This window comes from Protobothrops mucrosquamatus, unplaced genomic scaffold (genome assembly GCF_001527695.2).
Source record: "Protobothrops mucrosquamatus isolate PMUCROS unplaced genomic scaffold, P.Mucros_1.0 scaffold5338, whole genome shotgun sequence".
Classification (NCBI taxonomy): Eukaryota; Metazoa; Chordata; class Lepidosauria; order Squamata; family Viperidae; genus Protobothrops; species Protobothrops mucrosquamatus.
Genome location: NW_015391201.1, coordinates 1 through 16,671, shown reverse-complemented (window position 1 = coordinate 16,671; position 16,671 = coordinate 1). Strand labels below are relative to the sequence as shown.

General features: G+C 38.7%; 1 protein-coding gene across 1 annotated transcript; it reads right to left on the bottom strand.

Annotated features, from left to right (window-relative positions):
• Window positions 1-5,084: 5,084 nt before the first annotated feature.
• LOC114923629 (vitelline membrane outer layer protein 1-like) lies at window positions 5,085-9,742 on the bottom strand. Its single transcript, XM_029286836.1, has 3 exons — window positions 9,572-9,742; window positions 6,981-7,084; window positions 5,085-5,385 (listed from the first exon to the last, which is right to left on the bottom strand). Exons 1-3 carry the CDS (start codon window positions 9,740-9,742, stop codon window positions 5,085-5,087), a joined length of 576 nt encoding a protein of 191 aa, XP_029142669.1.
• Window positions 9,743-16,671: the final 6,929 nt, after the last annotated feature.

Sequence of the window (16,671 nt, the reverse complement as noted above, 5' to 3'; positions counted from 1 at the left end):
TCAGGTTAAGTCTAGTCCAAAGTGATGCATATTTTCATAATCCTCCTTCTCTCAAGCTTCATATACTGTATATGTTATGAGCTGCCTGTAATTGTTCAAGAAAGGCATCATTGACTTGGTAGCTATTTCAACGAAAATGTCAACACAGTATGCAACTAGTGTAAAAAAAAAAAAAAGACAAATTCCATGCTTGGATTCTTTAGGAAGTGATCTGTAAATAAAAGAGGGGAGAAATGCCCGTATACAAATCTATGATAAAATAGCATTTGGAATGAAGCACACAGTTCAGGGCATCAAATCACACTTGAAAAAGGATATTGTTGAGCTGGAAACATTCATGCTGAACAAAATGTGATTCAAAAGAATTTTTTTCTCCATTTTACAATGTTAGAAATACATTGATCAGACTTGCGGGCTACTAATTACTTTGTTGATAGAGCCAACATATGTTAAATAACCCTGTCCCTGTTTATGGAATATTGACTATATCTGATTGGCCGCTGATTGACTTGGAATGCTGCATTATATGAGCTTTGACCTAAGAGTGTTATCAGTTCTTATAGTGTCAAGGAAAACACTTGAATATATTTGGAATAAAGTGTTCTCAAGAGGAGACCAATGCTGTTTTGATTATTCCTCATATGTGCAGGGGGTGGATTCATTGTAGGGGATCAGTGTAAAGAAATGGAGTATTGTAAATTCTCACTAGGCCATTAAGATCACTAGGTGCCCGTAAGCAACCCTAGGCTCTCCAGTTTTGGCATCATCTTCCCTGAAATCAATATCAAAATCCACTGGCTGTGAAGTATCATAGAATGCTCAAGATGAGGAGTTCTTTAAAAAGTGATACAAAATGTAATTGGATCTATGTGTTGAGCAGAAAAATAGATTTCATTAGCTAAATCAGGGGTGTCAAACTCAATTTCCCTGAGGGCCGCATCAGCATTGCAGTTGACCTGGGGGGGGGCGGGGGTGTGTGGCCAGAGTGGGTGCAGCCTACTGGGTGGGCGTGAATGGAGTAGGTGTGGTCTACTGGGTGGGCGTGGCCAGTTCTACATCATTTGCGTCAAGGGTGCCTATGGGGGCCTCGGCAGGAGTGGGACAGATCTGAGGGTCTCTGGCAGAAGGGGGTGGGACCGGGGAAAGTGCCAAGGCATGGTCCACGGGGCAAGTGCCAAGATGGCCACCACAAAATTGTACATTGGTTCCCGGCTGGCCTGGGCCAGGGCCAAGGCAGCAGGGGCTGTTCCCTCACTGTTTCCAGGATGGCTTCGCGGGCCACATGAAACCACTTTGTGGGCCGTATCCGGCCCCCGGGCCTTGTGTCTGACATGTCTGAGCTAAATGATCGTTCTGATTCTAAAATTCTATGAGGATCTTGTTGTATAGGGAGATGAAGTAAAATTTTAAGATTATTGATTTTTTAAAAGGCAACTACCTGTTAGTATGTACCATGTTTCCCTGAAAATAAGTCCTAACTTGATTTTTGGATGTGGGCCTAATTTAAGCTCTACCCCCAAAATAAGCTCTAGTTTTAAACCAAGGTGCACACCTAAAACTCAAGCAAGGGCAGGGGTGGGGAGTGGAGCTGTTCCAAGAGCCCCGCACCCGCTTACCTTACCAGTAGGACCACCGCAGCCAAGCCTCCCATGCCTCTACACCTGTTGCACTGCTGCCCAAGTTCTTCTGTGACTGCTTGTAGCTGCATGGCTTGTTGCGCCAATTGCGCCAGTACTGCCACTCGTGGCAGGGGGCCGCATGCTGCTTTGGATAGTGCTGCCACTCACACGCACCGTGGTGCAACATGCCACACAACCTCCTGCTGCAAGCAGTGGCAGCAGCCTGAAGCGCTGTGTGGCGTCCCGCTGCGTTTGGTGGCATTGGCCCAAAGCACCATGTGGCCTCCTGCTATGAGCAGCAACACCGGCCTGAAGCACCATGAGGCCTCTTGCCATGAGTGGCGGCACTGGCGCTATGTGCCCAATGGCGTTCAGCCACAAGTGGCAACAAGTGGCTGCTGAAGAAGTCAAGCAGTGGCACGACATGTGTTGGGGCACAGTTGGCCTGGCTACGATGGTCCTAAGGTACGACATCCCCTGAAAATAAGACCTGATGCCTCTTTTGGAGGCAAAAAATATATAAGGCTTGATAATATTTTCAGGGAAACACGGTATCTCTTTTCCAGACCTAAAAAAGAAATTGCAATTTCTTTTTATATTTACTCTTACTTTTTATTTTAAAACCTTATACTTAATAAAAATGTTTTGATTTAAGTCAAACTTTATAACTGTAATAGCAAAAACTATTTTGAAACATTCTGGCTTATATGATAGGTTTTGTTCTTTGTGTTAACAACTTAGAATTAATTTATTTAAGATTATTTATTGATGAATTATAATGAAATTCTTCCCAACAAATTAAATAGTGCCAAGGGCATAAAGGAAATGACTACTACTTGTGCCTGATTAATATCTGGAGATGGAAGTATCCCACAAGTAGGGATTGTTTGTTCCTTTCCTACCCAATAAAATCTCATTTCAGGATCAATTTCTTTTTAATTTCACATGATCATGTCCTTTGTGCAATCAGGCAAGAAGCAGAATTATAATATAGTTCAGGTTGTACTCAAGTTTACTTTGTGTAGTATACCAAAAACTAAAAATATATGTGGAAAGCAAAATGCAGAAACAAAATCTGTTCTTGTTCATAAATAAAATAATGTAATTGGTCAAGTAAACTCAGAACTCTAGAAAGATTTTCTGAACAGTACACATAGTCTTTGACTTATGATCACAGTTGGGACCAATTATCCATTGCTAAAGAAAGCAATTGTTAAGTAAACATTGCCCTATTTTACAACCTTTTTAATCACATTTGTTAAATGAATCGCAGCATTTATGATATGAATGATCCTTGGGGAAATCTGGCTTCCCTCATTGTCTTTGCTTGTTGGAAGCCATCTCAGAAGGTCACAAATGGTGATCACATGACACCTAGATGCTGCAACCATTGGAAATACGTGCCAGTTGCCAAGCAGCCAAATAAGGATGCTGCAATGATTTTACTGTAAGTGTGAGGACTCGTTGCAGGTCACTTTTTTCAGTGCCATTGTAACTTTGAACAGTCGCAACGGTTACAATGGTTGGACTTAGATCCAAATGCACATACAATTAGAGACAGTTCACAAGTGGTACTGTTATTCATACTAACCAAAGTGAAAACAGAACACAAGACAACCACATTAGCTATACATCTATATGCAATCCAATTTCTAAATATGTTATTGGTTCTAGGTCTGCATCTCAATGTCTATTGATGAGTACCTTCCACTGCCAACAATCCTATAAGGATCTATCTGTTACTGTTTTTCATTGCTTGGATTGCTATTGGCTCTCTCCTAACAGGAAAACAATCATAAAAACAAGAAAGAAACACAGAGAGCTCCATCCGTCTTCTACTTCAAGGGCAAGTGAGTGGATATGGGGAAGGAGGTAGAGTGGTTGTCAGTGATAAGGAGCTAGATGTCAATCCTTCAGCGTAGACTCAGTCAAGAAACGGAGTCACCTGAGGTATTCTTAGGTGTTCTTGAATCTTGAAAACCACTGAAATTCTCTCTTTCTCCCTTCTTACATCAAAGAAAATAAAGGCCAGGGAACTCAGCTTTTTCAATCCCTCATTCTGTCTACCCATGCTAAGTTGAGGTTTACACAATGGTAACTGAATTCTTTCTTCAAGACCATCTCCACAGACCTCCACACCATGTATGCTTAGTGAGATTGGCCCAAGAATCACTCACCTACCCAAGTAGGGAGCTACAACAGATGGGATTCTAGCATGGCCAATAAGTTTAACAGAAAATAAGCTTTTGAAAATGAAGAGCTGAGACATTGCACATAAAAGCAAGTTTTATTTTTATTTGATAGAGATGGAGACAGAAGTATGGCATTAACTTTTATTCTATTAGTTAAGAGTTACAATTTGCCCCTAGAGGAAAAGTTAAGGGACTTGGGACTTTACTCAAGCCTAAATTAAACCCTGACACTGAAGGCCTGGGAATTAATTATCAGGATATCTATATCTTGGTCATTCCCAGTCTGCAGCATGGAACACATTGCGGTATACAGTGATACCTTGGTACTCAACTGCTTTGAAACTCATCGAATTTGGTACTCAATGCATTTTGATGCACTTTTTTGTCCCCGGCATTCATTGTTTGTTTAGTACTCAACACACAAGCTATAACATGTTGGTGTTGACTGCCTTTTAACTAACTACATTATTACTTATGGGGGAAATGTGATGTTGTACTCATCACAACTCCCAGAACCAATTAATAATGAGTATCAAGATACCATTGAAAGTTTCAGACACCATCTAACTGGGAATTCTAATAGTGATCAAAAATACCTGGCATAGTAACCTACGATATCTGATAGTTAGCACATAGGCAAAGCTGGTACAGAGTATATGAATTTACAACTATTGTACATACAGAGATATGATATTTAAATGTTATCTTTGAAATATGCAATCAACAAATAATATTATTTTTCCCTCCTAGCATTTTTCCCACAAGTGCAGATCCTCTTTTTTGGATCAACTGATTGTTGATCCATTGTTTGAATAAGGAATTGATTGACTGGTTTGTCACTCAAATCTGATATTGTGGGGCTGAGAGAATGTGACTGGCCCAAAGTCACCCTGTTAGCTTTCATGCCAATGGTAGTGCTAGAACCCACTATGTGCTGGTTTCCAGCCTGATGCCTTAACAACTACGGTAGATCAAATTGGTTCTCAATTATTTATTTGTTTATGAGTTAGGTTAATTATTCTATATTATTCTGGGAGCCCCAAGCAATGAACAATGCACTTCTTCTTCTATTTCTCCCCACAACCATGATCTCTGAAATAGGTTAGACTGAGAGAATGTGACTAGTCCAAATTTATGGAGTGAACTTTCATAATTGAGGATGAGCCTGAATTTGAGCTCCTGGAAGACAAAGGGGAATATACATTTAATGAATAGAAATAGGTTTAATAAAGCTACCTGACAAAAGCACATTATATTGGCATCTGCCGTAGAGTTAAGCACAACAGAAAAATCTCACATCATTCAATGCAGTGTCATCTTCCATTCCTTGTATTACTTCCATCTTTGTCTGGAGTCCACATATATAAGTTCCAGGACCACAGGAGGAACTCCATAAACCAAATTTTCCCCAGTCATGGGAATTACCTACCAATATTTCATTATTACTACACTTGAACTGAATATTGTTGGCTGCTGTATCATCTGATGGCCCCTGAGGTCGTTCCACTCTTAGGGAGAAAGCCACAAGTTTGGACTCTCCTCTGCAATACTTTATATCAGACCAGGCACCCCATCTGCCAAAGAAAACATTAGTATTAGCTTGAGCAGCTTATCCAGAAGTGGACAACAGAAACTTCAGAAGGACTAATCAAGATAATATATTTATTGTAGTGGTGGGTCAAAAAATTGGTGGATCAAAAAAAAATATCAACTGGCATTCATTTTTATTGTAAAACACAGTAAATTCAAAGCTAAGGAACTGTGATAATCTATTCTTATATAAGTATTTTTTAAATGACTCTTGATATTCAAGTCCACCAGCTACTGACAGGAACTGAGCTTTTATTTCTATTTTTGCTTCTTTGCAAGTTATCTGTCTGTCTATGGGGAATGCAAATGTGAAATCTAAAGAGATAATCAAATAACACACATCTGAGAGTACTGTAAATTGTTGAAGTTTTATTCAGAGCTTAGAAAAAATAGATTTCTTAGATCCTCCAGCAAATTTGTGGGCAGAGAAATTGACCAGGCCAGATTTTTCTAGTAGAGAATTATTAGCAGCCTTGCTTTGTTAGCAGTGAAGAATAGAACAGAACAGAACAGAACAGAATAGAATAGAATATGGAAGGAACCTTGGAGGTCTTCTAGTCCAGCCCCTTGATCAAGCAGGAGAACCTATACCATTTCAGATAAGTGACTGCCTAGCCTCTTCTTAAAAACCTCCAGAGATGGAGCCCCCACGATTTCTGAAGGCCAGCTGTTCCACTGGTTAATGAGAAACCAGAGAAGCAGCAGTCTACTCATATTCCACATGTATTTTACTGAAATTCTTTTAAAGAATTTTTAAAGCAAATTAATTTAATAAGATATAAGAAAATAAGGTATTATTAAGAAGAGAGTTTGCTGGGGTGACAAAATAACCACCTTCTCTGCATTTAAAAAAAAATGAATGAATTCAAAGTACTACCTCAAAAAACAAAGGAGCCTCATTTTGCTTAAAATGATACTGTGTTTCAGATGAAATCTATAATGTTCCAATTCATCTGTTTATATGCTACCATTCTGGATATTACAATTTTAAGAGGAGCAAAATATTAGATAATTTTCATTCTAGTACATGATCTGAAATAGATAAGAACTGACAGCAATAACACTTCATATCAAGATACTGAAGAGGAAGCATACTTCCAGATTTATCATTTTGTAAGACAATCCTCCCCAATTTAATACGTGATAGATGTACCAGGATTCTGACTCTTTCAACTGTCCAGTTGAGTGGACACTGGTTGGTTGGAAGGAATTCTGGGAGCTGTGGCCTCCACAATGTAGAAAGAACATGTGGAAGATAGTTCTAGGGACTGTAACTGTGGTTAACCTGAATGCATAATCCAGCTCAGTGATATGGTTGACATACAGTAACTGGGATGCTCTCTCATTTAATTCAACCAATACCTGACTAACATTGGTGATAGGGCTACACAACATACAGGATTATACATGTTTTAACAGTGATGGTGGTAGTTCAGAAAACAGAACAGAATAGAATAGAATAGAATAGAATAGAATAGAATAGAATAGAATAGAATAGAATAGAATATTCTTTATTGGCAAAATGTGATTGGACACACAAGGAATTTGTTTCTGGTGCATAAGCTAAGATCCTACTCACTTCCCAACAACAGATGAAATAAACTTTTTATCATCACAGAATAGGCGTATGCCATTCAGGGATGTATCATCCTCATGACTTGTGCCACCTTGATATGGCTCAACCTAGTGGAGAAAAGAGGGGAAAAAACTGGATCAAAATAACTAGCATACTTTAAGACACTTCTTTTAAAAATGATACCATCCTTTTTAAAGCAGACTGTGGAGATACCTTAGAGAAAATTGCCCTTTTCTCTAGGAGTGAAGCTCTGTCCAAAGACCAGCTCTATTTTATTTTTAATTTAATTTGCTTTTTCAAAATCCTACAGAGAAATGGATTTTATGTGGCCCTTCAGCAGAAGGTATTTCCCCAGGACTAATCTATAGCCTTCAAAATATTCCCAAGTCGTGTCCTTAGTATTTTGTAGCACAGCCACTGATTTTCAGAGACACAATTTTTTATCCATTTTTCCAATTAAAATATTGTAAAGTATGTGTGATATTTCCTAAAACCTAATGAGTAAAATTTATATTACTCCTGAACACTCTCAAAGAAACATCTCATTCCATCTGCCGATGACAGAATCTTTGAATCCAGAAATCTCAAATTTGGACATAATCTTTTACAGAAGTGTGATTCCACCCAAGACTATGACAGGAGCCAATAAAAAACCTAACAGTTCCAATGTCAGAGCATAGTTAGTTAGTTAGTAATTAGTTAGTTAGTTTTTGTTTTTCTATTATTTTGTTTGTTCCACCAAACCGTCATGACTATCAAAGAACAAGTAAGGGCAACTATTACAATTTGTGGGGTAGAAATGTATAACTGGTTATTATCCACATATCAAAGATTCTTATAGCTGAACTAATAGATGCAGAACACATCCATTAACACCCACTAGCAGTCAGAAGACATGGTAAAAACTCTTTAATTTTCACAGCACAAGGATATACTTAATTATAGTTTTAACTGGGAAACTTGAGCATCCTAGACCAAACCAATTCGAAAATGGTAGAGAATTCCTGGAAGCCTGGCATTCAGACAAATCACCATCAACAGGCACATAGACATAGACAAACATCTACATACCGTGCAAAAGAGACAATCAACAAGCTAAAAGGGGAATAAAAACATCAAAGCAGCTCCCCACTCACAATCAATATCCAGATGTACATAGTTTAACATCTGGGTAATTAATATCTGACCAGCAATCAAAAAGCAAGCAATACCACAACCGAGGAACTGACAAAAAAGCTAACAGTAAACAGCCCAACCAAAGAACCACCAAGGCTGCTCCCAGCAACACTGACAGGGCAAGTCAGAAGAATATAAATTGGGAGCAAACCCCATTCTATACTAGCATTGACGGGTAATGAAATGTCTGCATGAAAACATCAAAGCTCAGAGAGCACTAAGAACCCTTCATTTCAACCCTGAGCTACAACTATTCTTCTCTGTCAGCAATGGATATTTTTTCTCGATGCTTTCATAAAGATGTTAATCAATAACAAGTGTGAAAAAACCCCAGGCATGTGACATCTCACATAGCAGCAGTAAAGGAATTCATAATTGAGTTCCTCATCAACTTGTGCAGGAAATCATAACTGAGTTCCTCAGCAACTAGTTCAGGAAGAAGTAGAACCACTATAAAACAATACCTCCTTATTTGCAACTCTTGTAGTTAGTCCAGAAAGATGTCATGAATAGTGACAACAAATGCAAAAGTATAATAGGACTTGGACTAGGAGTCCCCAGTTTTTCCATCCAAGTTCAGATGAAGGACTTGCACAAGAGTGATTAATGCAGTTTCTATCCTTCAGCCAACTCTGGAGCTCAGCTCAGAGGGAATCAAATAATTTGCTTCCTCCAAGATTTTTTTCTGCTGTTTTTGCTCTACTACCTTCTCTAAACTCTTCTATAAGAAGGGAAAATTGGATTTCAGTATGTATATTGTCCAGCAGTCAGGTTGGGAGTTGGGTTCTTTAAGAGTGAATGCATCCCTGGTTCCTTCAAGGTAGTAGGAATTCCACTCACTCATAGAAGCAGTATCCATCTTTCAGATCACCCTAACCCTACACTTCATTGTCTCTGTGATCAAATACCAACAAGACATATGGCAATATGGCCTGTCAGATCCCTAAGAAAATTCCCAAGTACCAGCTAGGAATATATCAGATCAATCAAGAATCTAATACTAGAATTCTAATCAATCCCCAACTTGTGCAAAGGATGCCAGCCATAGATTCAATCCAAATTTGCCTTCCTGTTAAAGCCATTATTTCATTTCCTCCACTCTGGCACAGAACAATACTTGACCATCGTCTGCATAATCTCCTTTCAATGTTTGAAGAATGCTATCATCTCCTCCCTCAGTCTTATCTTCTTAGGACTAAACTTACCCACTTTTATAGTTTTTGATTTATTGACCCTAGTTACCCTAATTTCCCTTCTCTGAATTCTAAGTAACAAAATCATTAATTAATGTATAAACCTCTGAGAACCATAGAGAAGCTTCAGTGGTAATGGGAGGTACTTGCTGTTCATCAGAAAGCTGTTTGAGGGAAAGAAACTGGTACAGTAAGGACAAGTACAGTGTTTATATTTGTGTTTACCTTCAGTACAAAACCAGAAGCATGGCCTTTTGGACAAAATTCTTTTTTTCCCCAATAGCCCCAGGGTCCTCCATTTTCCACCAAGAGGATAGAGTCATAAGCTTTTGCCCCTTCATTCCCGAGACAGCAGGAGAGGATCAGGAAGACCACAATACTGGTGGAATTTTCCATTGCTACGTAGTCCTCTCTGTAACTGTGAAAACAGCATTAAAGAATAGTAACTGTAAGAAATAATAATTTTGAACACCTAGAAGCAAGCAAAGTTATAACCAGAAGCTAACATGGGTTTGTCAAAAACAGATCATGCCCAAAAAAACTTATTTCATTTTTTGACAAAGTGATTAAATTAGTGGACCAGCAAAATGTTGTGAACATAGTTGGATTTCAGTAAGGTATTTGACAAAGTAGATGACAACTTACTTCTTGAGAAGATAGAAAAATGTGGGATAGATAGCATCACCACTAAGTGGATTTGTAACTTGCTGACACACCGCATTCAATGTATAGTCTTTAATGGAACTGCAACTACATGGAAGGAAGGAAGCAGTGAGGTACCCAAAGTTCTGTTTTAGGCCCAGTACTCTTCAATATCTTCATAAAACATTTAGATGAAGAATTAGAAGGGAAACTCATCAAATTTGCTGACGACACCAAGCTGGCAGGGATAGTCAACACCCCAGAAGGTAGGGTTAAGATCTGGATGGATCTTGACAGATTTAAACAATTGGCCCTATCTAGCAACATGAAATTTAATGGAGAAAAAAGTAAGGTTTTACACTTAGGCAAGAAAAACCAAATGTACATGTAAAGATTAGGTCAAACTTCACTTAATAGCAGTAGCTACAAGAGGGATCTTGGAGTGGTAGTGGACAGCCACTTAAATATGAGCCAGCAGTATGCAGTATCAGTCAAAAAAGCCAATGCAATCCCAGGCTGAGTTAACAGAAGGATAGAATCAAGATCACACGAACTGTTAGTATGCTTTATAAGGCCTTGATAAGACCACACTTCAAATACAGCCTTCAGTTTTGCTCACCATGACACAAAAAGGTGTTGAGACTCTGGAAAGAGTGCAGAGAAGAACAATAAGGATCATAAGAGGTGGGAGGATAAAACATATGAAGAACGGTTGCAGGAATTGGGTATATCTACTTTAGTGAAAAGGAGTATGGGTGACATGATAGCAGTGTGCCAATATTTGTGCCACAGAGAAGAGGGGGTCTTTCCAAAGCAATAGAAGGCAAAACAAGAAACAATGGATGGAAACTAACCAAGGAAAGAAGCAATCTAGAACTAAGGAGAAATTTCCTGGCAGTTTGAATAATTAATCAGTGAAATTGCTTGTCTCCAAAAGTTGTGACTGTTCCAACATTGGAGATTTTTAAGAAGAGATTGGACAACCATTTGCCTGAAATGGTATGGGGTCTCTTGCTTGAGCAGGGGATTGGACTAGAAGACTTCCAAGATTCTTTTTAACTCTGCTATTCTGTTAAATACAGTAATAATTTTGGTTATTTATTTATTTCCCACCTTTATTGTTTCATAAATAACTCATGATGGTGAGCAGACACAATACTCCTTCCTCCTCCTCACAACTACAACCATGTGAAGTGGGTTGGACTGAGAAAGAGTGACTGACCCAAAGTCACCCAGCTGACTTTCATGTCTAAGACAGGACTAGAACTCACAGTCTCTTGGTTACTAAGCTGATGCCTGACTCTTCAGGTATATAATGCCAACTGCACAAGGCCAGCCCTTCCATGAGGTGGAGTTGATATTTTAACCTGCAGATCACATTCTCCACCACCTTACAAAGCCAGAATTACTGCTTCACTCTGGAGAAGGAATCTCAAGTTGTCTCTGTTTGTTTTGAAATACCGTTGTGGGAAGTAATGCCAGACTCAAATACCTCACTCTTGGTGACATTCCACAGAAAGGTATTGGACCCAATCTCTCATTTTATCAGGCCATTTTATGAGATACCTCATAAAAAAATGAGATACCTCATTTTTACCAGTGAATTGGCTGTAACAAACGTGGCCATCAAAATAACATTAGGTGCTTTTCCATTTTAGACCTAGTCTCACTATATTGCCAAACAGTATGTCATATTAAACAGGTCTCTTGGTTTATTGTACAACTTTTTAAAAAATGAAAAAAGTCTGTTTGGGGTTATATATATATCAGAATTATCATCTTGATGGAAAAGGAATATAAAGTATTCCTCATATTCTACAGTCCTAACAAAAATCAAATATCATTTTCATTTGAAGAAAATCTGTGTTTGTGAGGAGCAATGGCTGAACAGAATGTGGCAGAGGATTTCCATTGTCCCTTTAGAACAGGGGTAGTCAACCTTGGCTCTTTTATGACTCATGGACTTCAACTCCCAGAATTCTGGGAGTTGAAGTCCACAAGTCATAAAAGAGCCAAGGTTGACTACCCCTGCTTTAGAACCTTATTCAGGTTGCCATTTTTATTTCATGAAAACTGACTCTGTCTAATTATTTTATTGCAACTTTCCAAACATTGTTCCCCTGTGCAATTTATTTTACAATCCTATTCTTTGGCTCTGGAAAGACTTGGGATCCCAGTTCATTAAAAGTGTTAACATGAAATAATTAAAATAAAATCTGTAAACAAGGAACACAAGGTTCTGCTCTGCCTGATCAAAAAGTCGGATCACTCATTGTTGTGCCTCTTGACAATCTGAAAATTGCACCTGTGGAACTCATATTTCCTTTCAGAACATTGCTTCTAAATATATTGTTTCTAAAAAGAGAAGTTATCACAGTAATTATTAACTATAAACAAGCATTATTTGAACAAGCAATTTGCTAACAAAGGAATGGATGAAGATCAACCAGAAGATGAGAGGCAGGATGAGTGTAGAAATCAGATCCCTATCACGTACAATATTCTATGGGCATATATTGTATGTAAGGGGATCCATTTAAGATTTAGTTTGATGAAATATCAACAAAGGGGTGCATCAAATTTATGTTTAGTAACCAGGAGACTGGGTAACCAATAAGGTTATAGAAGGCCCCATACCAGAACTACACTTTTGAACGAAGCTTTCACAGTATACAGCTAAGAGAGAGAGAGAGAGAGAGAGAGAGAGAGAGAGAGAGAGAGAGAGAGAGAGAGAGAGAGAGAGAGAGAGAGAGAGAGAGAGAGAGACATGGAGTTTTGCCATACCATCCATTCCATTTGTCACTCAGCAATAATGTACTTCAAAGGCAATATATAATCTCCATGGTCCTCACCTACTTAGATTTAAAAAAACAAATGGTATGGGATGCTTGACCTTGCAGAAGAAAATTTCAGCCAAAAACTACTCAGCCCAAGCCAGCCAAGGGTAATGCCAGATAATCAGTGTATTTTTTTTAAATTAAACTCGCCTGTTGCTGAGTTTACTGCCTGAATCTTGAGTTTCCAAGACTCCATGAACTAAACAAAGGCCCTTTTGTTTTCCCTCATAGAAAGAGAAATAAATAAGTTGCAGCCCCTCACAGTAAACACACAGAGTTCATGTACTGCATTGCTTTGGGAAATTGAAAGCATTCCCACCAAGGGGATGGGAGGGGGTGATGCCAATTTGCTTGAAACACCAGCAAATGCACTAAGAAGCCAGAGAAGCTTTCATTCTTCAGTGGGGCCAGATCAGCATTGCAAGTGGGGCATGTTAGCTTATGAAATGATATAGCAACAAAACAAGAACAAATTCCATGCTGGGAGATTCCATTAGAGGTTTTTTCCCCAACCTCTGCTGAGTAAAGCGAGAGAAGTGCTCTCTGTGTGTGATTGTTTGTGTGCATGTGCATCACTGGCAATCCATAATCAAATGAAAAAGAAAACATCCACTAATCAGGGTTGCCTTTTTGTGTTGTGAGTTTTATCTATAGTAGAAGTGTGTGGGGAAAGGTAAAAACTAATTTTGCAAAAATTGTGAGGAACTGGAATTTTTCAACATTTGAAAAGAAGCAGCTATGATTTGCTACAATTCTTAAGAATCTTTTATGTTGTAGTGGCATGGTAAAATCCACAAGGAATCCCACTCAAAACCACAAGTCTGCAAAATAATAATAATAATAATAATAATAATAATAATAATAATAATAATAATAATAATAATAATAATAATAATAATAATAATAATAATAGAGTTGGAAGGGACCTTGGAGGTCATCGAGTCCAACCCCCTGCTCAGGCAGGAAACCCTATACCATTTCAGACAAATGGCTGTCCAGTCTCTTCTTAAAAACTTCCAGTGTTGGAGCATTCACTGCTTCTGGAGGCTCATATAGCAACTAGATACCTTAAGAGTTTTCCAAGATATGCCCAATCGGTTTGAACTATTAATATGGAAGAACAAAATATAAAATACAAAGGAGGAGTCACATTAATTGATTTGATTTACATTAAGTTAAACATAAATTTACATTTATGTTGAAGTTGCTAGTACACTATATGTGCCTCCTGACTGGTGGGAAGTTGGGGAGTGGTAGGTGGGTTTGCAAGGTAATTTATAGTGTCTAATGTGCATAGAATAGCATTAGCATGCTGGTGTAAACTAGCATCTGGTAACACATATAGCACAATAGCTGGTCGTGTTCCTTCAATTAATAGGGAATGCTGACTAGTGGCATGACTAAGTCTACTACATTAATATAGGCCCAAGTTTTTTAAAGGGTGTCCTGAGGCCTCCTGGGGATCCCCAAAGATCCAACTTTCTTGGCCTGGGACGGAGAAGGGGAAGAGATGTACTTTCAGACTTGCAAAGTTCAGTTAACTTACAATAAAATCAGAATTAGGACATCATCATCATCATCATCATCATCATCATCATCATCATCAAGTTGGAAGGGACCTTGGAGGTCATCGAGCCCACCTTCTTTGTGGCAGCCCCTGAGATATTGGAACACTGCTATCATGTCCCCCCTCGTCCTTCTCTTCGTTAAACTAGACATACCCAATTCCAGCAACCGTTCCTTATATGTTTTAGCCTCCAGTCCCCTAATCGTCTTTGTTGCTCTCTTCTCTGTACTCTTTCTAGAGTCTCAGCATCTTTTTTACATCGTGGTGACCAAAACTGGATGCAGTATTCCAAGTGTGGCCTTACTAAGGCATTGTAAAGTGGCATTAATACTTCACGTGATCTTGATTCTATCCCTCTGTTAATGCAGCCTAGCACTGTGTTGGCTTTTTTGGCAGCTGCAGCACACTGCTGGCTCATATCTAAGTGATTGTCCACTAGGACTCCGAGATTCCTCTCACAGTTACTACTATTGAGCAAGGTACCCCCTATACCAGTGGTTCTCAACCTTTTCAATGCCGCGACCCCAACCGGTCGTAAGTCGAGGACTAAACCAGTCGTAAGTCGAGGACTTTCCCTGCCTGGGAGCGCCGCGCATGCGTGGTTCCGCCCCCTGCGCTGGCCGAGGCGTAGCTGGCAAGTGGCAGAGACGGAGCAGGCCGACCACCAGCTGGCCCAGCCCAAGGGAGGTAAGGCACCCGCCGGAAAAGGGGGAAAAAAATGGCGGACAAAAAAAATGGCGGACAGCCTTGCTTGGCGACCCCTGTGAAATGGTCGATCGACCCCAAATGGGGTCCTGACCCACAGGTTGAGAACCACTGCCCTATACTATACCTGTACATCTGGGTATGCTTCTTCTCTGGACTGTCTCGCAACACTGACATTAAATTTGTTTGCTGCCATCTCACTGCAAGGCGATTTGGGGCAGCTTACAACATTAAAATGAAACCATAAACATATGAATAAATATATAAAATGACATTAAACTTACAATAAAATACAACTTATAGCTAAAAAACGGGAGAAAGGGAGGATAATATACAGGAGGGGAGGTGGAAATTGCTATTAGTCAATCTATCGTGTCCAGTTTGAAATTCCCCCATTAGAGCCTAAGCCAACTGGCAGAGCCAGATGTTCAAGCTCTTGTGGAAGGTCAGGAGGTTTTTGCTTTTCAGCTGGCCATTGTGAAACTTCTAAATAGGAGAAAACTTTATGGTATATGTTTGTTGATGTAAAGAACGCACGTGCATGTAAAGTATATTACACAAATATATGTATTTATGGATAAATGTGTAATGGATGCTTGTAGTGACATTAAAAGAGTGTTGGTTGGGTTCTTTAATGCCCAGGTAATTGCATACAGTATGTTGTTTATGGTGCAGGGAAGTAATAGAATCAAGACTGGTTTGCACTGATGGAAAAGATTACTTCTTTTCAAAATGGACAACTTTAAGGAAAGAAGAGACAGTTGTTAGTAATCAAGAAGTTGTTAGTAAAAGAAATTAAGTGAAAAAGGAAAGAGAAAATTACTTCCACTAAATCTGAACTACACCAACACCATTCATGTATTCTTCCATATCTTTCCATCTTTCCAGTGTATTACATTGTTGGTAATACAATGATTATTATGGAATTGTGATAAAATTCTCAGCTAGAATCTTGTTTACATGTTGATTGAGTAGGATAAAGGAAAGCATGATTTCACCTTCTGGATTTTCCTTCTGACTGAATGTTCTTGGTGGAAGGTTTGCAAAAGACCATAACTGCTCATACAACTATAATTTATGTACAAGTATTTCATGACATATAATCTCAAGGTTCCCAGTCATGGCTAAATATAGATAGGTCAGGTGCCATTAACTTATAGTATTTACTGTATATGCCTACCACACTATTAATGGCATCTCTAGAACGTCATTATTATTATTAATTATAATAATAATTAGTATATTATATAATATACAATATATATTATAAAACAATGGCAAAAGGAGAAATAAAATCACAGCAAAACAAGAAGATCTCTCTCTGTGTGTGTAATTTTTCTTACCCTTCTTGTGGGCTTCTCATATTTGTACAAATAGATTTAATTTAATTTAATTTAATAATTTAATTTATATACCGCCCTTCTCCCGTAGGACTCAGGGCGGTGCACAGCATATTAAAACAGACAAACAAAATACATCAAAGAACAAAAAAACCCCATAAAACCAAATTAAAAGCCAAATATTAGAAGCTGTGTGTCAATTAAAATTTTCTTAAAATCATCCCTACCTAAAAT